We start from the raw sequence: 25,653 nt of genomic DNA, 5'->3' as shown, positions 1-25,653 counted from the left end.
ATTAGGGTGGCTGTATTTGATGCAGCTGCCAGCCTTATCTGTGTGCTGGTGGTGGCGGTGGTAGATGCAGGGCTACTGATGCAATACAATAAATATCACATGGTTAGTGACAATTGTCTCTGTCAATAAAATGTCAGATGAAATATCTCTGGAGCTTGAGGGCAATTTGGCAAGGGTTTGTGCCTGTGTCTTTAGTGCTCTTGTGACAGTGGGCTTCATAGCTAAAAGCACACTCCCCTGCAGTGGAATTACATAGTGGCGGTGACGCCAGCAAAAGCTCAGGGCTTTTATCAGCTGTCATTCACACAGGAGAAGCTGGATAGAGGCAAGGCCACCACGGCGTGGAATAGGACAAAAGCCCAATGCTAGGCTGTTATTGTAAAGGGAAAAAACAGCATCTAACAAGGTCAGAGAGGCACTGTGGTGAAGTTGGTGCATTGTTTCAGTGACATAACAGTACTGTGGCCTTGATTATGAACCACAAAATGCACTTTTTAAGGAAATGCTGATCTTCACGTCTCTAATCAGCTACTTAATTTGCTTTATAACATTTTGGATGTGTCACCTGTAAGGTAACATGTTGCACAGTTTTGCATATCCAGCAATTAAAACAAGGTAGGGTATTTGTTAAAGAATAAAACTGGACACTTGCCATGATTATTTTGATATTTGCATTTATATGTACTTTAAGTTAATGCAAAGATTTTACTTGAAAAAAATAATACCACATGTTCTTTTATGTCAGTTGCTAACATTTGAGTATGTTTGTTAATAACAGTAATCTGGAATATGTTTGGGACTTTTGGTTGACCATAAAAAAACGTGAATACGTACAATAGGAGAATGGTAAGCAGCAGCTCAGTTTCTATTCTATTTATATAGCACCAAATCACAACAACACTCACCTCGAGGCGCTTTATAATGTAAGATATGGACTGTTTAACAAAGCTTACAGTAGCTGCATTCTCAGGCAGTCTCCCATCCAAGAATTAACCGGGACCAAACCTGCGTAGCTTCTGAAATCGGGCGTGTTCAGGGTGGTGCAGCTGCAAGAGAAACTCATTTTGACTTTGACTGCAGTAGATTTTGTAATTGGTTTTTCACAATGTGACCCTCATTTGTTAGCTCCTGTAAAAAAAGAAAGAGAGAGAGAAAAAAATCACACAAAAGGTGTTAATTTTTTTTATTCAATATTTTTTTAAGAAAATGAAAATTTGAAATGTACATGGAGGCAGTCAGCTTCACTGACCTTGGGCTTGATGAAGTAAACTGCCAGTGCTGTTAATGTAAGCTATGACTTCTAGTGTTTTGGGTAAAGTGAATGTATGACAGTATCCCCTCAGATATACATCGGCATTTAACTACTGCTGTCCACATTGGTCATAATTTGCATATATATTCAATGCAAAAAATACACTTGATAATCACAGTGTCCATTCAGTAATTATCAAACTGCGTGTCATTAAAACGGAATAGTTCATTAAAAGTTATTGTAGTAAGCTACATACACTACCGTGCAAAAGTCTTGAGCCATCCCTGTTTCCTTTACATGTCAACCAAATCAAGACTTTTTTGGTAGTTTTTTGAGCAGTAGTTTGGGCAGTGGCTACTTTTTCACTGTCTTTTTTCAGTTCACTCCTTATACCAGACCATTTTCAGACAAATTATTTTTGTTTGTTTGAATAAATAATTTCAGCATTTTAAAAAAAATGCATCTAACTGGTAAAAAGGAGTGTTTTATTTACACATTACAGAAAACGTAGCGAGGAACCATTTTTAATCTGTGTCTTTAGGCACTTTGTTACTAACAACTTGTTGTTAAAACACATAATATTTCCCATTTTTTCTCAAATTTTTGAAAAATGTCAAAGATAACAGTATTTTTGCACCAACAATATGATCCCCAAACAGCTATTTGCAAAACAAACTGCACATCTCAGCATGTCCCTAAAGAAATTGAGGAAACTACAGTGTCAGGCCTAAAACCTTCTAAAACAGATGAATGTCAGAACTATCAAAGGTAAATGAACTGGACTGAACATCGGCGTCAACGGGTTTTATGGCGTGATGAATCCAGATTTGAAATGTTTGGTTCTATAGATATGTAGAGAGGAGGTCAGGGGAGAGTGTTGAGAACTTGGTGGATGATCTGTCATGGTTTGACGCAACATATCAGTGGTGCTGGCGATCTTGTTAAATTGATGAAATTATGAACGCAGAAATGTAAGGTCAGATTTTGTAATAACACCTAAAAAGCATCTGTTTGGCAACAGCTTCATTTTTCACCATGAAAATTTTTTTAAAAGCACACCTGGACAGAAAAACATAGAATGGACGACCATCAGTTGTGGATTGGCCTCCCCAGATCTGTAATCAAGAATAAGGTGGTGATACCAAATACTGACTTTCGAGCTTGTTAAAATTATACGAATGATTTTCCCTTATATACTACATATGTTTGCGCGGTTAAATAAATCTGATCCTAGCAAAAAATACAGAAATAATAGATGGCTCAAGAGTTTTGCACAGTACTGTATGCAGCAGTGACAGTGCTCCTGCATTTTTGCTTGTTTGCTACCTGTGATCTAAAATCTTGTGAAAAAAGAAGAGCAAACGTTCGGTTGAGGGGGCTTTACATCTAGAATTACACAGTTCTTTAATCATATGATAAGGTTGTATTATTATAATTATGTGCTTGAAGCCCGTGTTCATCCTTTCACAACACTGTTAATCCTGATTTGGGAACAATGTTGTGGATGTGGAGCCATTTGGACTTTTGGCAAAGAGGTTTTATCCCAAATCAGTGGATCCTCTTGACCAGGGGAAGAAAACACTAAAAGAAATGAGTGAATGTTGCTCAAAGTATGTAAAGCTGATTTTTTAGAAGTTACTTCAATGATAGAGTAGAATAGAAAACAACAGATAGCAACTTACCAGCATAATAAGAAGCATAGTATTAAATGCCTTTACTGCTGCTTTATGTGGTTGGAGATGAATTCAGATCCTACATTAGCATTAATTGTTTGACCCAAGATAGTTAGAGTCAAAATTTCTGACTCTTAAAAACTGAACTGAGAAAAAGTTAACGGTCTGTGTGATATTATTAGGGTTGTCTTAAATATTCATGACCGGGGGCAGACCCACAGGTCGCTGTAGGTTGCGAGGTTCCTTTGTCAGATCACTTGGACTTAGAAAGAGGATGCGGAAAATATTCCTTCCTTATTATTCATACATCCCAATGATTATGACATGTGCAGAAATGTGGCTTTCAAATACTACACCAGCTTTTCCACCCAACAACGTGTTTTCATGAAATTGCTTAGAAACAAGTGCAAGCCTCAGGTAGCCATGGGAGCAGTGGAAATAAACGATAGGTCAGCTGCGCTCCATCTTAAGAGGGTGGGGTGCAACGTCAGATCAGCTCCTGTCACGACCGTCCGTGTTGGGGTTGTTGAGTCTAAATATACACTCAACAATCATTCCTCTTTGTTTGCGAGCATGTACACTAAGCAGTTTTTCAAAGAGAGGGATTCCTGCGCAAGTTTCTGTGTGTAGTTGAAAAGAGTGTTTGGCAGTCAGTGTTCAGTTTTGTCCAATCAAAATACTGTGTGTTTAGACTCCCATTAGGTTTTGGATCACAACAACTATTCTTCCTGGGCTGCATGTAAAAATATACATTGTAACAATACAAAGCAGCAGCACTTGGGCACAATTACATAATGACAACACAGCTCTCAACATCCACATCCTGTGTGAAAGCAATCGCCTGTTTTACTATAGCAATTTACATGATTGCATTTCTGCTACCCCCTATAACAATCTCATTCTCCTGTTAGAAAAATATTATTTTGGTATCCAAAAAAAAAAGAGAGACGCATCATTGGTTTGAAGAAAAAAAAAAATGCCCTGAGATTTTTTTGCTGGGTGAATCTGAGGAATGGCTTATTGCTCTGGTCTGCAGAAATAAAATGCATAGATTTATGTTTTTGTTAATTCTGCTCCCACCTGAATACTGCAGTAACCGCAAACCTCCCCAGAGTCTGCCTTCGTCTAATTAAAATTAAGCATGCAAGAGGTTAAAGAGTAAAAGCTTAACACGTAAGTGTATATGCGAGTAGGATAGGTTAGCATGTGCACAAGTTATACCAGTGAATGCCAAATAGCTTTGATAGCCTTGTGCTAACTTTAGTAAGACAGAGCGGGCAGAAACACATGCAGATTAATGCACAGTTCTCCAGTTCATATATACATACATATATATAAGTCGATCTAGCAAAAGTCCTGAAACAATAACACATGTCCTACTCAGTATAAATGGCAGGTAACAGTTTTCTGAAGTGTTGATTTTTTTTTTTTATAAGTAAATAATTGCAACAGGGTAATTAGTTCCTCTTATGTGCTGTTTGGCTTTGAGCCTGCGCCTCACTAGAGTAGATGTGAATTTGTGACGTGACGGTTTTGTCATACAAAGTGAAGCGAGAATAGAAGGTACAAAAGAGGCAAATTACCAAAGACAAGTATAACATTTGTTTGTACAAGTGCAAAATTCACAGGACATATTTTGATGTCGCTGCTATGGAGAAAAACAGCGTTCACGTCTTACCTTTTATTACCACATAGTGCATTTTCCTCAAATTGACAAACACAACATTTGACAACAACGGTTCTGCCTTTGTTTTTTGGGGGTTTTTTTCTTCACTGCTTGCTATATTCAAAATGCCTACAATGAAAGACAGACTGCGTTTACACCGGTGTTGCTCAGTAAATATGACTGATGTGACTTTAATTATTTTTAATAATCAGAATTATTAGTGCAAAGGCTAGCCGAAGGAATCAGGATGAGTTGTTGTTTATTGTTTTTGGTGAATTATGTGTAGAAAGATGCTTTTTTTTCATTATCGTGTGGAGAATCAGAGCATAGACAGAAGTTAGGCTAAGCTCTATACATGTCACAGTAATTGGCAGGTAAGCCAGGGTAATCAGATTATTTCCACCTTAATTTGACTAACATGAGCCTGGATGTTTAGGTGGCAGTTGATATAATTGTAGTAACACCTTAATCTGGATGTAATGATAATGGAAGGAGGCTTACCTACTGCCCTGCATTTTAACATTGAGATCATTGCAAATTATAAAAGCAAAAAAAATTTGCATAAATAATAGAAGCTAGAGATGCTCTTTGAAGGGCTAGGTACTGGGGGGGATGTGTGCTTTCTTGAATTTCTGTGCTTTGGGTGTTTTTCAAAAGGCTCATCAACAACAGTGCCGTTCTGTCGTTATTTGGGATATGAAAGTCTATCCGTGCTGCTACTCGGGGAGCGTCTCTGAATGGCTGCCCTGGGCATTGAGCAGAACAAGGCACAGAGCGAGCTGCAGCAAGCAGCTCTGGAGAAACAGCAACACTCTGTTATTCAGCCCTTGGCCTGCGCTCTAGAACATTGTGTGTACATCTGTAATCTTACCTACCCCCTGGGCTCGCGCAGACCCCCACCACCACCTCTACCGCCATTTTTTCCCCTTTATTCCTTCTCATTCACACTCATTCCTTCTGTCCATATTCTCTCTCTCTCAGTCTCCTTCTTACTCAGTCGCTCACATCATCGCGTCATTCCCTTTTCCTCTTACACAAAGATATAGTCAAGCAAACACACCCACACGCTTTCTCACACTGACACCCATACACACAAAAAACACCAAGGGCCTTGAAGATACGCCACGTGTGAGATCACAGTCTTAATGTGTCTGGGCCACTACAGCCTGCTCGATTTTTCTACTGATTTTTAAAATGACATAAAGACTTTTGGTGTGTTTTAAGGGCCGTCAGCAGCTTATATGTAATGCTGATAAATATATTATTTAAATGTAAAGTACGTGCTAGAAAAAAAAGTTTTTTTTAGCTGAAATTGAGCTGGAGCTGCGAGTGTTTAAATATACATGAAGGAGAGGGCTACATGAATACGATCCTGTCCTGGATGGTGAGCAGTTATGAGCTGTGTCATGTGTCTGCGCTTTCAATTGCTCTGTGCGGGGCTTTCATCAGCCTTTGCCTCTGTCACTGAGACATTCCTCACTCCCTCCATGCTCCCGGCTCCACTTCACAAACTGTAATAAGGCATCGGTACGCTCTCTCTCCATTGCCTCGGCTGTTTTTGGTGCACCGCTGCATCGCAATCCATGTAAACGTACACTGTAGGTGCGCGAGAACGGCTCTTTTCTCAGCACTTCAGTCCTTTTCTGTGACAATGCAATGCTGCACAAAGTGATCAGCTTGTTGAAACAAGGCTATCTTGCGCATTGACAATCCGTGTGATATATTGTCATCGTCTGCCGGTTATTATGTACCGCTGTTTCCTTGGGGATTAGATGTGACTGTCATGCTCGGGCTTGAAGACATCATATCATGGTCCTGGCGGCACTTTAATAAATCTTTGTTGCTTTCATTGCATTAACAATCAGCCACCATCTGACGCAATTGCACGTCTTTACTCCAGCATACACTAAGTCTACCCTTAACTATTTTTTTTTCCTAATGGGAGGCATTATAAAACACATCTTTTAAGCTCCCACAGAGTTCAAAACAACAAGAGTGTATTTTTCCCTCATGTCTTTTTCTTTCCTCAGACAGTTGCAGCTTTCACAATTGAATTTGAATGCCATGCTTTTAGTGCCAGGGTTTTTTGATTATCCACAGACAGGGAGCTGTGCTGGATTCCATTCCTTTCATCATGCTTTAACCAGTGTGAGCTGGCTCCCCTGTCGTATTTTATGAGAGGTGATTTTAGTGCCTCTCCTTTATGCAGATGATTTTGGCTGCTGCTCCCCAGTCTAGTCTTCAAGAGGTGGATATTGGTTTTGACAAGAGAGCTAACCTTGCTACCTTCGCTCTCACCGGGCTGTCTTCCTGACTGCCTCGCCACACTGTGTATTCTGGGCCATATGCTAATGCGAATTACACTTAGTGAAAAGGAGGATGCTGGATGCATCTACAGGTGTTTGCAGAATGAGGCTCAGTGACAGGAATATTACACCGGGCTGGAACCCTCATTGACCCTTTGCACTCCCACGGGGATGACAGCGTCTTTATTTATTGCCACTGGGCCATATATTCTCTTTATGTGCAGTAATGCTCCCAGTTAATATCCACATCAGATGACAGGGATCCACATGAGCGCATTCACTCATATATGTGGGTTACGGTGGATGCGGAGCTTGTAGACGGGATCATGAGCTGTCATATGCAGGATTTGCTCTCTTATCAATCCACTGATAAGTGTGCATGCTTCTTTTTCCTAAAGCAATGAAATGTGTGCAGGTAAGCTACGCAAGGAGTACCCTTATTCAGTGAAGTTCCCTGGTAAGCTGCTCATCCTCTTCATGCCTTTAAAGAGGCACAGAAGGTTGCAAATGTAGTCAGTGGGGATAATGAGCGATCGGATAAGTCTGGTATATGCAGCCATATATACATATCTGTACAGACACGCAGATGCACTGCACTTTGACACGGTGACTGAACTTTTATTTTGTAGTCGTGCTTGCCTAATTCGGCTTTGTTGAGGGAAACGGAGCAGTCACACAGGATCATGCTTATGTGATACTGAAGCTTGAACTAAGTCAGTCATGCAGTGGGTGATAATCATGTATCTCTCTCGCTCTCCATTTTCCTGTTTCACTGACTAAGTAGAGAACTTTGCATGATTGCCTGGATGAGTGTTTCCCCTCAATGTCGCACCGCTATTGTCCACTTGCCCCTCCTTCATCTGTGTAATTGTATGCGTGAAGTTTCAACTGTAAATCCCAGCTGTTGGCTGATTGTCTGCTCTGTAGTGCTATGTATTCTGGGAAGCCATTGGCTGAGGGGTATTGGTTTTTTCTCAAGCTGGAAAACATAATGAAAGATAACACAACGATGAGCTAGGTAGTTTGTTTTTTCCTTTTTTTGCCTGATTCTCCAGTCGAATAGATTGCAGGGGGAAAAAAGACAGCATTTGTCCCCCCACCTCCCCCACCCCTTTCTCTCTCCCTTGCTCTGCTAAAACAGATAGAGTAACTGTGTGGAATAAAGGAGATGCTTTTCTCTCTATCACACTCCATCAGCATTATTTACCAGACCTGCCAGTTGCTTTGTACAGCACCTCTCCCTGCCAAGTAGGCGACTGGCGTACGACCAGGGGCTAGTGACAACAGGCTACAGTGGAAAGCAAGGAGAGCTGTGTGGACGAGCCAAGTCTATTCATTCCCCTAGGCCGCTGAGTGAAGCGCAGAACTCTATCTGCTCTCACTGAGGAGAACATAGCACTTTATGGATTTTTTTTATTTTATTTTATCAGACGCTATGCTGGAAATTATCATAAACCCAGCCATCTCTTTGAATCAGACTAGACATACCGGTGGAGTGTGGTGGTATTAGTAGGTTTGTAACGGCTGTGAATAACCACATTTGTTAACCCTGATCTAAAAGTTAAAGGCTCAGGAAAAAAAACTGCGAGGCTTTGAAATTGTTGCGTGTGCTGTGTGTGCTGAAAGTGAATCACGCGTGTCAGAGAGGCTGTAATAAACGCATGTTTCCTTTGTCATTCCCAGCCACAGTCCCATCAGCCCTCCCTGCAGAACCTATGGAAACATCAGCAGTCGGGGCTTGGAAACAGAAAAGTGATTTTTTTTCTTCTTCCACAGTGTGTCACAGATGGTGGGAAAGCCTTTGTAATGCTAATATAATATCACACTGTGTCGGCCTAGCTCTGCAGTTCGCTCTGTGTACCAAGCAGCCTGGCTGTGGAGTGATTTACCAGTATGGAGAGAAAAAGACCTCCCTCGGTTCACACTGAAAAGGCTGTGTGGTTGGCGGGTCCTGCTGCGACTGGGTCCGCCTTGACTTTATTGATTCCTTGGTCCATCTAGCGCTGCGTACTGTTAATTAACTGTGTTTCTGAATGTTTGTAACATTGTGTGTGCTTATGAGAAAGGATTTTACAAAGAGGGTCCGGGCATTAACAACAGTTGAAAAGGCTATAGAAGGTGATTTTTTCATAATCATCAGAGACAAGCTGCTTATTAAGGCCAGTTATTTTAGACAAAAAAAATGCACATGGTAGCACAATAAAAGCTTAAATGTTTGCATCTGGCATTCTTTCAGCAAGTATTTGTAGTAAAAATCAGCCTATTATCTAATATAGTGCCTCTTACTACCAATGTTATGCCACCTCCCCTCCCAACAGCTAGCCAATGGCAGGCCACTTCCTCAGATAGTAACCAATGACTCTGTGGCAGTGAGTCAGCTGCTGGAGAGGAGGAGACAGGGACATTGATGTCTCTCTCTAGCTGTGCCACGTCACACTGTTGTCGATTCGATTTCCAGCCCTCATCCCTGGTATTTGAATCACAAGGGGGAGCGTTTCATATCCTTGCTGGGAGAAGAAGGGGGATCTTGTCTATCTGAAAGAGCATGTTGGATTAAGGGGGTTATTTCCCCAGAGGGGGGGATATGAGTGTGAGTGTCACTCAAGACAGCACTCATTCTCACACAGCCTCTGCCTCTGCATGTTGCCAGGGAGCCCCAGCTTTGACTTCTTCCCCTCTCCCCCTTTCCTCATGTAATCCTTAGCGTTTTCTTTTACCCCCCCCCCCCCCCCCCCCCCCCCCCCCCCAACAACTCCTCTTCCTCTGTCTTGTATGCACCCTCTTCCTCATCATTGCGACAATCCCTTCACACTCCCTTCCTTCTTCCCCTGCTGGTTCAGTGCTGCCCTACAGGGAATGGAGAATTGCGTGGTTCGGTGGATGGTTGTTATTCCAATCACACCTCTGATGTAGCAAGGGTCCAGTAAAGTAGAGAATAATTGGCAGGTTCCAGCAGCCTTTCCATTCTAGTAGCGTGCATGTGTATTTGTGTGTGTGTGTGTGGCAGGGATGAGAGGGGCTTGCTTTGGGTGCAGCCTTCAGAGGTCATTTCATTAATTATTAGCTCCTGTGATGGGTGCATATTCTGTTCTCAGCACGCGTTGACAAAACACCTTGCTTTTAACGATGAAGATAAAAAAGAAAAAGAGCGATGGTCAGTTATGCAAAAATAAACCCACATTTTCTTCAAAACGCCCAATAATGTGTGTTGGATAGCTGAAATTTGGCTGCAGTCTTTTGTCTCTTAGCTAGCTTGCTCAATATTCAATCCTCCCCTGCATCATAAATCATCAACAGTATTTGTGTCTGTGATTTTGTATTTTAGATAAAAGAGTGGTTTTGGAAGTGGAGCAGGTGTTGGGTAGACACGCAACTAATTAAATGAGGGTCATTCGGGGTCAGGGGGGCAGAGGGCAGAGGTCACAGGTCGCATGTGTTCACCCTCTGCCTTCTCGAGAGTCACTGACTGATAGGACTCCGGAGGTGATCACTGATACACATCAATGGAGCCAAGCAGGGCAGCTAATCAAGCATGTGGGGTATGGGGATGGGGACAAGCATCAGGGAAAATAAACCAGTGCTATCTGCTGGCAAACACATTGACCCACAGACTTAATGGAACATGTCTCCCATAGGTGCACTGCTCTATTGATTAGCCATTCTTGGCAGTTGTAGCCAACACTGATATTGAGTGTGATTTTTGCTTTTTTCCACCATCTCTGCTGTAGGCAGGTCTGTTCTTGCAGAGCCTGAATTAAAATGGTACAGTATATTTCTGTGTTGCTACAGGTGCTTTTGCCCCCCCCCCCCCCCCCCCCCCCCCCCCCAAGCTGTGATTGCCTGACACGGAGGCCAGCACCATAGCGACCATCATCACTTCCTCTGATGCCCTTTCCTTGTGATCCAGCCTCACCTTTAAGGGCTTCTCATTATGAGGGACTCTAAGTTCTTACATGAGGAGACGTGCACACTTATGTGCACAGTATAAATGTTAGTACACACACACAGACATATACACACCTGTAGGCAATACATAGCCATAGACAAAGACTAGTGCGTGTTTGTTCATAGCAAGGAGCACACAGACACACACACACACAGATCTGTTAGCACGGCACACATTTGCTCGAATGCAAAGAAAGAGTAGGTAGTGACCATGAAAACTGCATAAATGTCCATTATTCCAGCGCGCATGTGTGAAAGGTTGAATAAAGTGGTGGTAATAAAAAATATCGATCACTCAGCCCACAGCGTGCCTGACAGGAAGCGTTGTGGCAGAAACAGGCATTGACAGAGGGCCTTTGCAGGAATGTAAACCTGCAGGACATTATGTCATTGCGTCAGCGCTGAAGTAACAGCCCAGAGTCTGCAGAACCTGATTTAGATTCAGCAAAGCAAATGAAGCGTAGCTCTAATAAATGCAGCTGTTGGAAATAAGATAATTGCATCTCCGTTGCTGTTGCAGCAAAGATTATTTGATGCATGCTCTCTGTGCAAGCGTGAGAGCGCTCGGGTTTGTGTGTGTCAGTCAGGAGATCGAAGTGATGGTCATGATTGTTAGTTTTGGCTCCGTGTTTCTGGGGGGTGGAAGCATCTTCTGTATTTATCAGCAGTTACTCATACATCAGCATCTTTTTAACTGTACTGAGTGGGAGCACTGCGTACATAATGAGTGTGTATGGGAATGTGTATGTGTGTGTTTGAGCTCGTGCACAGGGTTGCTTGTATGCAGAGCCTCATTAAATACGCAATTGTTTCATAAGACTGACCCTTCAAGAGCGGTGGGTGGACCAAACGCAGATTTGCTCAAATGAGCAAATGAATCTGTAATGTGGAAGCTTATAGTTTACCATGTGTGTGTGTGTGTGTGTGTGTGTGTGTGTGTGTGTGTGTGTGTGTGTGTGTGTGTGTGTGTGTGTGTGTGTTTGTGCACGCTTTGTGTGTATAAGCATGTTCAAACATACCATACATTTCTAGTTTCAGTGATCAAATAATTTAACATTACACGCCTCACACAGCCTTCCTCTGCGCTCTGTACTGGGCTTGTTATAACAGCCTCAGGCTGGTCGACATTTTTTTTTTGTTAATGTCATCACATTAACTCAGCACTGCTATGCGCTTATATACCATAAGGAGACTGCTGTACATGGAAGCAGGATATATCCATATGTTAGTGAGGATGCCATCGCTCTGTCTCATTAGCAGCAGTGCTGAGGCCCTGAGCTGCTTCTTGTGCTCCATTGGGACAGCTGATGAGGCCTGACTATATGACCTTTAACAACCTAATCAACTTTTAACACCTCGCCTACTGCCTGCCTTATTGCCATTCTTCTCTCTACCATTCACCGGGCGCTGCCCCATCCCATATTTCTTCTTTTTTGATAAGCAGTAACCTTGTTTTGACTGATCAGCGGTCCATGTATGAATGAAACAGCATTGTAAACACATGCTGCTGCAGTCTCTGGAGGCACGTAGGGATTTATTGTAATAGGCTATCTCCCTCCTCACTCTTGACCTTCCCTCTACTTATTTTTCTCCTTTCCTTATCTCTTACTGTCTTCTTCACCCCAGTGTTGGAGAGCTTGGGATGTATAGAAAATAAAAGAGAAATATCAAACCATGCAAAATTAATGTACCATGTGGTAGGTAGTTAACTGTGTCGCGTAATTAAACTACAAAGGAGAGGTAATTACAATCTGTTACAGTTACTCAGAAAAAAGAAATTACAGCTATGAGTGAAAATGATGATTACACATGCATATATAAATATTTTTCTCAGTGCATTTTTTGTTAATGCTTTTGAACAAAGCGGGTCGGCGCCATCAAGGGCAGGATAGCTTATAAGGAGATGGCTTTACGTCTAGACACGCTCCATTTATCTGGCAGCATGCTCTTAGAGTTTGAGTTTTGTTTTTGAAAGCAAGCAGCCTGCCATGCCTGTAACCAGTCGACCACACGGCAGGTGGTCATGTCATCAGACGAGAACACCTTTCAGTGCTGAAAAGTCAACAGTATTTTCTTTCAGGAATAAGGAAAATGCCAGGGGTGTCAAACATAAGCCCCGGGGACCAGAATGGGCCTCACACAGACTCCAATCCGGTCCACTGGAAGGCTTTGGAAAATGCAGACAAGGTTATAAAGGATGGACTTTAAACTGTAAGTTTTGCAGCTTTCCTCCTGATAAAACCCTCACCCATGGTATTTCATATTAAGTAATAGATAAACAATGAAATGACAGTAGAAGTCTTGTTTTATTTTTTTTTACAATGGGTGCAAAAATGTTTTTTTTTTTTTGTTTGTTTTTTTTAATTTTTTATTGGAAGTGACATCAGAAACAGCAGCATGTGACATCACGTGATGGCGGAGCTTCAGTTCATCCTTTGTCATCCTTTTTTTTTTTTTTTTTTTTTAATAGGACAGGGGGAAAGAATGAAAGAAAGAGGGGGAGAGGAAGAAAGAAAACCAAAGGGGAGAAGAGACGGTGAGAAGGGGGGGAAGAGAGAAAAAAAAACAAAAAAAACAAAAAAAAAAAACTCCTGGGTCACCTGTATGGAGAGAAAGAAAAACAAAAAAAACAGGGGAGACAGCAAACAACAAAGAGCAACATAATAATAATAAAAAAAAGCACCATCACAATAAACTAGCTAGTCATAGATATCAATAGTTACTAAATAATAAACGATATTGTGCAGCACGCAAGATAGACAGCGCACAGTGTGCTTTGAGGCAGCAGCCAAGAAAGCTGTAGTCCGCATCTGTGAATACCCATGTGTACACCTGTGTGCATACCTGTGTGGATCAGCATGCTTGCATTCCAAAGGTTTCTCCATGTAATGATCTGCTAGAGAGTGTGGGGAGCCACAGCCCTGTCCTCTATGGTATCAAGCAGGTGTGGAGGAGATCAAAACTCCAGACATCCAGAGGCCCCCAGAACACAAGAGACCAAGGAAGACCCACAGAGGGGCAGCCGCGCCACTGTCCCAGTAAGAGCTGAGGAGAGTCCCAGATGAGAGCTCATTCAGCAGCCGCGGAGCAGAAGCCAGGGGGAGTTGCAGTGACGCGCCCGTGAGCTCCGCCGGCAGCCAGCTGTGCCTGAGTGACCGAGCCCCAGGTCGAGAGGCCGGGGGCACCCCACCTCCAAAGTGGCCCGAGCGAGCCCCAATAAGCGGCCGCCAAGGAGTGAGCCGGTGTGTACCCGGACGCCCACCCCCAGATACAAAGAACCACCAACGCACCGATACCTGAGGGAGTCCGCCACCGGCAGGGGAAGTGGTGGTGGGTGGAGATAGGCCTCCAAACCTTGGAGGGCCCGAGATGTCCCCAGAGAGGTGGCGTCTGATACCCAACCTGACATATAGACACAGACATACAGGCACACACAGACACAAACATCCATTCCCACCCTCATGCTCTCATATGTACTTCACACTCAACCGACGTGGAGACAGACATAAAGGGACGCTGTATACACGATCACACTCCCCAAGCGTACTCTACTAACCGGGTCTAGGTACCCTTGCCCCTGGAGGGGGGAACTGCACCCAGACCCAGGTGGTGTTACCCTTTTCCCTGCGGTGGGGAGAGGCAGACCGCCCCGACTCCGCAGCAGCAGGGAGGCCCCAGACCGCAGTCGGACGGCCCACTCCTCCTAGCCCCCCCGCTCCAGTAGGCCGCAGAGAATGGGGGTGAGAGAAGACTCCAAACCTCCCTCCACCCGCTCATTGTAGTGTTGATGCATGTGTGTTCTAAGGTGCAATTAAAACCCAGGAGGGCATAGAGCTACCTGCCAGAGAGCAGCAGGTAAGCGCATAGTCCCTCCTGCTAGCCCTCAATGTCTACATGTATTTAAAATTGAGAGGTGGGCAACGACGCCAGGGGTGAGGTGTACACCCTGATGGTAACTTGGACTCCGTGTATCGTGCCCACCCCCAAGATCCTATATGTATGTGTAATGAGAGTGTGAGTAATGTGAATGTCTAAGTTGTGGGATAAAATTGAGGCAGAGGCAGCCAGAAGGGGACAGAGGGGGGGGTAGCCTCCTCTGCATCCTGGTGACATACCCCTACTCCAAGGCCCTGCATGTGTGGGTGGTTGTGGTGGAGCAGGAGGAGGGAGGCAGCAAAAATGTTTTTAAAAAAAGAGTATGTTCTGTGAATGAACAAAAAAATTCCTGCCTTATAATTACAGGACAATCTAGTCAATGTGCTACCTGAAAATCTACCGTAATATAATTTTACAGACTTTTACAGTCAAAGACTCATGCTGCCAGATTTCTTTCTTTAATGTTGCAGAATTTCTATATTATGTAGGAAAACTGAGATGTAATGTTGAAAATGGGCTTCTTTTTCTCATATTGAGATATTTTAGGGATTAAATGTTGAACGTGTAAACAGTTAAACTCCTTTACACTGACAGAAAGGATGGGTTTCACTGGTCTGCTCCACTTAAGCTGAAAGTGGGCTCCATGTGGGGCATGATGTAAACTGAGCTTGACATCCCTGCTCTGTGGGTACTGCAGAGTAAAGCGTGCTAATAGAGGTGAAATGCTTTCAGCATCAAAATGCTCAAACCTGGAAATCATCGACAGCTCGCAGAGAACTTTTTCAGCTTTGCTGCTCCGTTTAAACATTTGCAGTTTGTTAACAAGTTGTATAACTCTGTCAAGTCTTCAAGTTGTATTTTTTTACAGCGTAGCAGTTCTATGCAATCTGTCATATTTTGCATTTGAAAAGTAGCCTCAGTCCATTCCTGTTTCTGCACTTTATAGGAAAACAAACTAAATGTGTTTTTTTTTATTGTTAAATGCTGCGTATCTAAGTCATTTAATAGTCCACTTATCTGCAATCTCCGCCTGTTACAAAGTGCATACGTTTCCATAATCATTTTAAATAGGAAAAATCACTTTGCTGCGTCCAGGGTAGAACACCTCCTTTAATCTGCAGCAATTTCCTGTATATCGATCATTTCCGCACATATAAATGATCCCATTGTCAGAAGCTTGTATTAAAATAACCTGCAATTATTTTAAATAAATCCTCGAGAACACGCGATGATATAAAAGAAATTATGTTTCTATCTGTTTAATATTTAAAAAAAACACCCTGAAACCTGACATAGGGGATTAATGTTGCAATAACAGGCACAATTCGCTCAAGTCATTTAATGGAGTAGTTACTGCGTGTGATTATTACGGCATTTGCGAAAACAGAGCAGCAAACAACTTGAAATGAAATGCAATAGTAACAACAGTAAAACAATAAGGCCTTAATGCTTCTGTATTGTGTCCACAGCGGCTAGAAGTGAATGAACGCTTACTTAAACAATTTATCGAGCTGCGACTTTAACAGAAATTAAAGCGGTATTATGCTGCATTGAATTATATTTCGGCGGCTTTTCCAACAAGAGACCAGAGATCTTACTTAGCTATTCCTGAAGACACGGAAAGCATTTTATCCAGGGTTAGCTAAAGAAAGATTAAAAGCACAGGTTTGGAAGTCTGAGCCCTTATTACTTTAATAACTAAATAAGTAAACATTAATCGTAATCAAAGATATTTAAAACGGTGACGGTGCACGCTAAGGCCATGGAGGCTTGGATTAAATCCCATCATCAGTGTCACTCATACTATATTTCAGCAGGCTTGCAGTCATTTTAATAGGAAGATAGCATTAATGGCTTGAGCGTTTTCCTGCCATACACTCCTGGGCCTGCACCTTCATTTTGGAGTATGCAGAGGCCTGAGGGGGTAACAGTAGCTACAATTGTCCAGATCTGTCTCTGCAGGTTGTGCTGCACTGATAAAGATCCAACTCTATAATCCTGATTCATAGTGAATCTTTACCTATCAGATGCTTCCTGGGCTCTCCAGCAGCCCGTGATTGACAGTGATTATCTCAAACGCAGGCTGTATCTCTGCCATCACCGTGGCCGTGTCAGGAGGGTTTTAGGTGAGGATGTTGGATCAAATACAGCAGCAAACAGCTGACAAGGAAGGTGCACAGTAGCAGAGGCGCGTGTAGGAAACACCATTGAATTAAGATTTGCAGATAAGGAATCTTTTTTTCCCTCCCTCTCCATGTGTCAGAGACAAAATCATTGAGATTTCTCCTCAGCAGCAGCAACAGCAGCACCGGCCTAACCTGCAGAGCACGCTCATGACACGAGTTAGCCGGTGTGAGCTTTGTGTTGAAGAGGCAGCTGAAACACAAACAGCGGGACAACACGGGAAGCATATGGTGCTAGCGATGCAGCAGTTGTTGCTGTCAAAAACATAAATGCTGCTGAACACTGTTACTGCAGGTGCAAATTAGCAACACTGCTAATGTGTTCACCGTATTCGATGTCAGTCTTGTATTTCCTGGTCTAATTGTATGAGGGTTTGCATAATGGCCTTTGTTACAGCACGGCATTAAAAGAAAGATTAATACTGTGCCGCCATATCGACCAGCTATAATTGCAAACACTGATGGCTCACTCGTTTAACATGTTGGCATTCAGCAGGCGGTCATCTGCAGCAGTCTTTGCAATGTGTTCATTTGGAGCATTTATCAGAAGACGTGGCAACACGAGTTGATGCAAATGGTTCGATGAAAAAGAGTTTTCTGAGGTTTGCTTGGCCCTCGAAAGAGGAGAGCTCTGACATATGAGCTGCGAGGATGCCCGCTGACCATTTGACAGAACAAAGCTCGCGTTTGTGAGACAGAAATGGAAGGAAGGGTTGGAAGGGAGTACCTACTTCTTCGTCTTCCTGTTCACAATAGCAGGGCAGGTCCACGTGTGTTAAAAAGCTACTTAAATTCTCAGTGTCATTCACGGTGTGGCTCTAAGCACTAAGGTTTTCTTCCCAAATTTAGAAAACCTGAAAGACGAGTCCAAACTGCTTTTACTGTGTGGGTCTGTGAATACAGTATGTGATATTTTTAAAATTCATGATGTGTGTACAATTGTGTGTGTGTATTGGATTTGTGCTTCTCTGTAGTCCTACCACGTAGTGCTGCAAGCTCACGAGCTCGGGAGTATTACCATGAGTTGCGTGTGAGGCAGGTTACTCAGCCTGTCTGCAACCAGTGAACCTGCTCTGAAACCGTATACCTGCGCTGAAAACAGGAGTCGCCATTTCAGCGCTGTCTGTTTGGATCAGTGTTCCCTGTGGCACTATGCCCTCTTTGAGAGCTCCTCTGTTGGGGATCTATTCCTTAGCCCCTGACTCCATCCCTCTGTTGGCACAATGGCCCCTTTGTACCTACATATACTACTGCTGTGGGACCTTGCCTCGTAGTTTTTGGCAATTATACACAATCCCACTCCATCTATCCCCCTCGTTGCCGCTTCATTGACGAGAAATGCAATTGGATCGAGGAGAAATGCGGTGAAACGGAGACCCGGGAAGAGGCTTGCAGGAATTAGATTGTGGCGCTGATAAGTTCCATATAGAGCAAGTAAACATGTTCTTATCTTGTTATCCAGCTTACACATTAACACATGGCGCGTGTGGAGGAGGGTTTAAAAGGATAAATCAAATTCTAATCATTCTGTTTGGCTTTTTCCGCTCGCTGCTCTTTGTCTCTATTTCAGTTTCTCATCGTGCAAAGGACCCCAGCCCACATGCAAGAACAATGGAGGGGGGTCAGAAGTGCTAGCTATTTTCCTACACCTGCTGAATGCTACAGAAATGAGTGCACAGTGATTATGTGCCCTAATGTGTGGTGTTTAAAGAGTGGTTTCCCGCAGCAGAGTTAAATGGTGGTGCCCTCTGTGAAGTATTAATGATGTGGATGGATGAATCAGGTCGGCACAAACCTGTTGACGGCAGCCGTGGCGCTCTCTTAAAGCTGCACCCAGACATCAGGCTTAACCGCTTGGCAAATTGGACATGCTTGTTGGCTGTAGCTCCAATTTATGTGCACTCTCTATTGCAGTTAGTCCATCTTCATTATTGAAATGGCCTCTCGTCAGGTCTTGACAGAGTGGTGGAGATGGTAAAGGGTGGAGTGCGCGTGTGGTGGTGGGGGCACATACAGAAGAATCATGAATAATGTGGAAAATAAACACATTTGAAGCTGGCAGAAGGGGTGTTGGGAGTGTTGTTAAATGCCTGGCTTTCATTTTCTCTCTGCTCCTCTCTCCCTCTCTCCATGTGATTGTATGTGCAGCCTCTGCCAGTGGATGTTGATGCTGATCCTCAGCCTTGGGGCTTTATCTAACACACATGCAACCGAGCATAAACACAGACACACACACACAAGCAGCTCTCAGTGCTGAACTCTAGCAGCACCTCTGTGGCTTGACCAGCATCCCAGCTGTGTGTTGTGTCACAGCCATGCTGGAGACACATTGCTCGGTGGCCACAGCCTATATTTAATAGGTTGCTGTTGTGGCTTCGCTATTCACCTCGGGATCGTTGCATTGGTGATGGCCGATAAAGCTGAGCCCAGCTCAACCGCGTCATCCCGTTTGGTGGCGATATCCGCTTCCAACTCGCGCATTGTTGCAGGCAACACGTTTATTGCCGGATGTCAAATTTCAGCTCCTCGGTGAGGCGAATTGATAGGAGATGGCCTCAAAACCATTTCGTAGCTCTGTAAATGTACACTTAAGCCCAGGCTTTGGGTATAACAGTGCTTCTCTTTGAAGAGAAGAACAGGATCTAACTGAGTCTACCTACAGGGTCCCTGTACCTGCTGCACACATGAGTAGATGTGATGGCTCATGAGGTAATTACCCACTGAGCTGGTCTGTAAGCTGAAGCAGGGGTTCCCTTCAGGTAGCGCTCTCGCTCAGGTCAGTGAACAGCTAATGACATTTAGAAGAAATAGGATGAAAGAGGTGGCAGTTGGTTGTAGTCAGCCACACACTACCTTTGTCTTATTGTCTGCCGTCTGTCTTAATCTCGCAGCCACCCTTTTCACACCACAAGGAGATCGTGTTATTAGATCCCCTCCCTGGGCTCATTTGTCATCCTGCAGCACCACTCCTCTAGAGGAGGACTGCAGGAGAGGAAAAAAGAAAACAATATAAGCAGGCAGGAGGCCACAACATCAAATGTTCATCATTTACCAGCCCAGAGTCTCTCTTATCGCCATTATTCTTTCACAATCACAGCAGATTAATATGCTTTCTTTTTGTTGCCCCTCTTACTGTGTCTATTTTTAAAAGGCCGACAAACTTCAACCTCTCTTCTCTCCTCTACCCTTTAACATGTTATTTTGTATTACGCCGTACCCGGCCCTCGCACGCGTGTACTCTCAATCATCCCCCACCCCCACTTTTCACCATCACTTGCTACAATAAAAAGTATTGTCAGTGTTCACAGTTTGCTGTCACCGCCTCAGTCACATCTCTTTAATCTCTCCTCTTTGAGCTCCTTCAGATTTCGTGCTGCTGAGGCGCACGAGAGGGAGAGAGTCAGCTAATTACAATAAACAAATATGCTCAGAGCCGCCTATGTAAGGTTGGCATAGGTTAACAACTCTGCTATAAATGTTAAATGAAGCTTAAAATAGGATCGTATGGCATACAGTTGCCATAGCGATCCAAGCTGCGATTCTTTGTGTACTTTCGTGGTTGGCAAAGTTTAAATTAATCTTAGACACGAATCTGTGATACGGAGAAGAAATGAGTGATTGTTTGATGCCCCAAGGGCCTGTTTGATGCCTCTATCGCGTTTGGAGCTTTTTCTTGAACCGCCACAACTTTGTTTGTCTGTGCTTAGCGTCGGTCTTTTGTTGTAATGAAATCTAATGCACTGCCGTTGATGCCTTTCTGCCTCAGACGCATGGCGGTCGCCCTTTTTTACCGATTGCCTTCTTACTCACGTCTCTTTCTATTTCTCTTTGTCTTTCAACAGGTGGGACAGTCAAAATGATGCGTGGGTGGTGCAGCGTTGAGCCGTATTGATGGATGTGTTAACAGACAGCAGTCTCACATTGATTGTGAAGACTTCAGAACCTGAGAATCCAAATGCAGTGGAGAGCACAGGTAACTATTCAGGTATAGCTCGTTAACACAATGTTTTTTGTGTTTTTTTTAAGTAACTCACATGAATGCTAATTTTGCTCTTTATTTCTCAGCTTTAAACATTTAGAGAAACTTGGTTGCAGAAGAGAGTTTTTTTTTTAATTTGTCCAAGACTATTTAAGCACTCATTAAAATAAACGAAAGCTTATTAACAACAGTTTCTCTCACAACACATTTAAAACTTTGAAAAGACAATTAGTATTAGCACATAGCACAGAATTAGCGTTCCTTGAATTAGCTTTTCACCCTCAGTTTTAAGCTCTTTTACAAGATATGGGGAGCGTGAAACACATCCTGTGTGGTTTTTTTTTTAATGAAAAGTGGAAAAGAATTATTAATTGAAGCTTTTTAAGCTGTTGTTAATCCTCTCTGCTTATGCTTCCACAACGCAGAAATATAAATCTATCTTTTCTCATAAAAAGCTGCAAATATAAAAGTGGGTGGAGCCATTAATTCTCTCACACACATTTATTAGCATCGTGAAAACAAAAGGTCTGCATCATTGTTTTAATAATAACTGTATTGTTATTTTATTTTCTTGTTATATTTCAGTTTTGGGCTTCTGTTTTTTTTTCTCTGCAAAATCTCAGAAACCGAAACCTTGATTAGTAATTATATATTTGCAGGAAAAAAGGTTGCAAATGCTTTGAAACTGCTACGATTTCTACACTGCGCATTGTCGTCTGAACTTCATTTACTCTACATAGTTTCACTTAACTCTTTACCCCTTGAAAGCCTACGAGGAGTAACCCTTGAAGTTCCTGTCTGACCTGAGTGGTTTCTGTCATATTTCAGGCCTGCCTATATAACGCAATGACTTGTTGGTTCCTAAGAAGTTAGTGAAGGTGGTCCCTGCCTATGCAGCTACCCTTGAAAAAACGGTCTTCAAACCACATCTTTATTGATATAAACTGAAGTGTCAAAAGTCATCATTAGACGTTGTCTAATGGGGAAAGGATTAATCAGTAACACACAAAAACATGCATTTTTGGAAGTAAGGGAATTTCAATAATACAAACTCGCCCTTATGGGGGATAGTCAGATGAGAGTCAGATGTTGTGATTAAGGAACACCTGACTCCAAAGACCGTCTGCAATTTGACGTTGGAGTGCGAGATGGAATCGAGCCTGTCTCCAAATAAAGACAAACATCTGGTTAGTGCCAAATTCTGCCCTCATGAAGAAAGAACCAACTTTCACAGGACTTTAAGAGGACTTTAGGAGGAATGTTATGAAGATGGGCATAACTGTGTCCAAGTCAAGGAATTTTAGGACTTTTGTAGCTTTCCTTGCAAATATCATACCAAGGGCACCAGAAGAGAGACAGCAAAACACCTTCGGAAAGTTATACAATTTGCTAAATTCACTTGTTCCCTGTCCACTATGAAAAACGCACACAATTATTTATGAATTAGTCCAGTTCGATTTTGTTTTTTTTACTTTTTGCAACCACATATCAATTTAGAAATCCTGGTATCTCCAAAGGGTTTACAAATGTTTTTTTCTGAAAGGTATATGAGCTACTTTTGCTGCTGCCTTATTCACAAGGGGTCTCCACAGTTGCTAGCTCCACATGTTTGATTTGGCAGAATTTTTATTTTTGTTTTGCACCAGATGCCTTTTCTGATGGAACCCAAAGGGATCTGCGTCTCTTTCCTGGATCAAACTGGAGAGCTTTCAGTGCTAGGCAAATGTGTAAGCCATTACAATATGGGGTCACTTTTCTTTTAGCTGAATAAATGGTTTTTAAAACCAAATCTAACTCAAAAGAAATCAGATAGCAGTGCAATCTCTTCCTTTTTACTGGACAATAAGCCCTACTGCTGCTGTGCATATTCAGTCATTCACCCACCACCTACTTCTCCCCATAGTTTCTACCAAGCACCACTGATCCTTCGATGAGGTTTATCTCGGTGTTTCAGCTCTGGTCAGCCTCAGTTGGAACTGAGACAGATTATCCCCAGCACTTGCCTGCTCCTTGAGAGGCAGCAAGAGGAAAAGAGAGCAAGAGAGACGAGGAGAGGTGGAATGAGAGCATTAAAAAAAATACAGGAGAGAGTAAAAGCAGCTCCATTGAGCAGGAATAGGGTAGTTCTTTGAGGAGGATGGCCATGAATCATGCCGCAGTTACTCACCACTTATTACGAACATCCTGTACTGGCCGGATTGATCTCCCCCCCCCACACACACACACACCCACACCCCACCACAACCCCCACTACCATTCACAAAATGTCATATAGTGAAGATGGAGCAAGCGGCTTCTGTGGCTGGCCTACCAGCTGGATGACTGAACGCCCCGGGTGGCTGAGCTGCAGAATGGCTAGCTCTGCATTTTACGATTGTAAAAGCCTCCATGTAATGGGGATAATAAGCAGGAAGTTGGAAGGAAAAAAGGGTGGAAGAAGGGATGAAAAGGGGGATGGAAAAAGGAATGCTTTCTAAAAGCCATGGCAAAAGGGGAAAAGGCCATGTCAGCTGTTTTCATTTGCATTGTGTGTCATATTGTGATATCTGAAAAATGTGTTCCTTTGGCCATTCCTTTGGAGAAAATGCATGAATTTAATTTAATGTCAGTGACAGGTGTTTCTGTTATTCTTAGGCTTTTCTGCTTTCTTTGCTTTATAATGTAGCTCTAATTGGAATGTAATTAAAGAGAAAAAAGGCATACACGTGTATGCGCACGTGTGGCATCTGACACACTAATAGATAGGCACACAGGCGCCAACTAGTCTCTCCCCTCATGTCCATGACCGTGTCCCTCGGCATGGGCTTGTTACCGTGCAGAGCTGCCTGGCACAAAGCAGCCTGGGCCTACCTCAGGTGGACGAAGCCCCGAATGTTATGGCTAGAAAAAGAGATGTGTCTCGGAGAGCTCCGAGTGCTAACTGGTCTGGTCTGGTCTGGTCTAGTTTGGCAGTGATCGGGCTGTCTAGCATGGCTGGGCTTGGCAGTGTTGGGAATCAGAAGATCACCACCACCTGCCAGCAGCCGGGGTCCTTCCATATGCTCAGTGGTGAATGTCCACGCCAGATTGCATGAGCCATGTCACATCCAGCCTCGGTTTCTATTCGAAGAGCTTCTCTCCCGATAACACCATTAGAAAAGTACAGCCGTGCTTGCAGGATCTCAGAGTGTATAAAGCTTGTTTTTTCTTTTTTGCTACTCTTTCTGTAAGCTAAATATTGGATTCTGGCAGCAGCGACTATTTTGGATGTGTATCTTGTTTACATTTGCCAGCTCAGATATTGTAGTAACATTATGTTGTACCATATCAGTGAATAGGAAGCTGCCGATCCCGCCTTTGACCCCAAATGTCAAACTCGATTTGTCAGCTACAGTCATCGCTGTAAGACCCAGTGTGTGTGTGTGTGTGTGTGTGTGTGTGTGTGTGTGTGTGTGTGTGTGTGTGTGTGTGTGTGTGTGTGTGTGTGTGTGTTTGTATACCTGTCTGACTGACTGATCTGTGGCACATTCTGAACAGCTGAAGAGCTAATGGTCCAGCTGGAGACAGATGGCCTCTCGATAACACTATACCCCCAAGCCAATACTCACACTCTATCACTCTCCCTCCCATACACACACACACACACACACACACACACACACACACACACACACACACACACACACTTTCTGCCCCGCTCAGCACATACAACACACACACACACACATTGGACAGGATAGATTGTTAATCCATTATAAACCCCGAGGAAACACATTTCTCAATATGAGTTTAATGTTTCACGGCAATTTTGACCAATCTTTCGGCGATATTTGGTGGCAGCTTAAGTTACACGTGAGCACAGAGGGATGAAGGAAGTTAATAACCTCTTTCCCTTTTCCTGTAACTTCCTCATTTCGGTGGCTTTGCACCTTTGTAGGGCGAGCGATAACTAATCTCTGCTTTATATTTGTCTTGTCTCTGCGTGCTGGAAATCTGCTCTGTTTACATGTAATTCACGATGAAGTGTGCTCACGAATGGAAAGCGTTTCCTTTTGTAGTCCTCCTCTTTATAGTAAGCGACCGTGTAAATTTGCTAGTATTCTATCTTAAATATAGAAAAAGGGTATCTGTCATGACTCTCCGCAGAGAACATGTGTCAGTCCCATGCTTTAGCTCTGAGGTCATTTTGGCTCACAGACTGAGAGGACCTGATGGCGAACGCCTCGCTGTGATGCTTCTGCAGCCTCTGACCAGTTGCTGCTATAACAGTTCTCTGACGATGAGAGGGAAAGAGAGGATGGATATTTCTCTAGAGGCTTTCTTCATTAAGAGTGACAGTACCGTAGTCGCATGCTTTTAGTAAGCACTGTGGCTGCTCCGGTGTGTCTGCAGGCCGCAGACCCATAGAGACCAGCTCTCAGAAATTTCATTACCTCATTAAATCACTCTCAAATCATATCCATATTCAAAGATTTACTCACCGCCAATACAGCAACGCTGAATACGGTTTGCTAAGCAGTCTTCCCCTCAAGCATTTATCACTACCTCAATAATGATTAGGCGCATCCATTCTAAAATGGGGGTTGTTGCTAGTTAACCTCTGTGAACACATTAATTGCTGTGCTAGGGTTTTCAATTTTATTTATTTTTTTCTCTCCCTGGCATCGTTTTAAAGAATATCTGGCAGCAGCTTGGGATTATAGAGGGAGGCAGGTGTGGATGGTATTGGTTATACAGTCTCCAACATATGGGCCTGTCGTGTCCCATGTGTACATACCTGCCTCCGCTGCTGTC

General features: G+C 43.3%; 1 protein-coding gene across 9 annotated transcripts in view; it reads left to right on the top strand.

Annotated features, from left to right (window-relative positions):
- The window catches only part of nexmifb (neurite extension and migration factor b), a 53,455-nt gene that overhangs the window by 19,195 nt on the left and 8,607 nt on the right, over nucleotides 1-25,653 (top strand). For 3 of the 9 annotated variants that reach the window (XR_014913766.1, XM_085422817.1, XM_085422874.1), the window contains exon 2: nucleotides 20,744-20,886. Coding sequence is in view for 6 of the 9 variants with exons in the window: in XM_085422817.1 (XP_085278943.1) it covers nucleotides 20,793-20,886 (94 nt within the window). In the remaining 3 variants the exon portion in view is untranslated. Of the gene's footprint in view, nucleotides 1-12,922; nucleotides 13,054-13,312; nucleotides 13,379-20,743; nucleotides 20,887-25,653 lie in introns of those variants that run through there. The other 6 variants (XM_085422845.1, XM_085422883.1, XM_085422826.1 and 3 more) reach the window with 5 other exon arrangements.

The sequence above is a fragment of the Rhamphochromis longiceps genome, linkage group LG2 (genome assembly GCF_057381845.1).
Source record: "Rhamphochromis longiceps isolate RC_006_pf linkage group LG2, R_longiceps_female_GT1.1, whole genome shotgun sequence".
NCBI lineage: Eukaryota > Metazoa > Chordata > Actinopteri > Cichliformes > Cichlidae > Rhamphochromis > Rhamphochromis longiceps.
The sequence above is the reverse complement of the archived record's forward strand: the minus strand, read 5'-3'. Positions and strand labels throughout refer to the sequence as shown.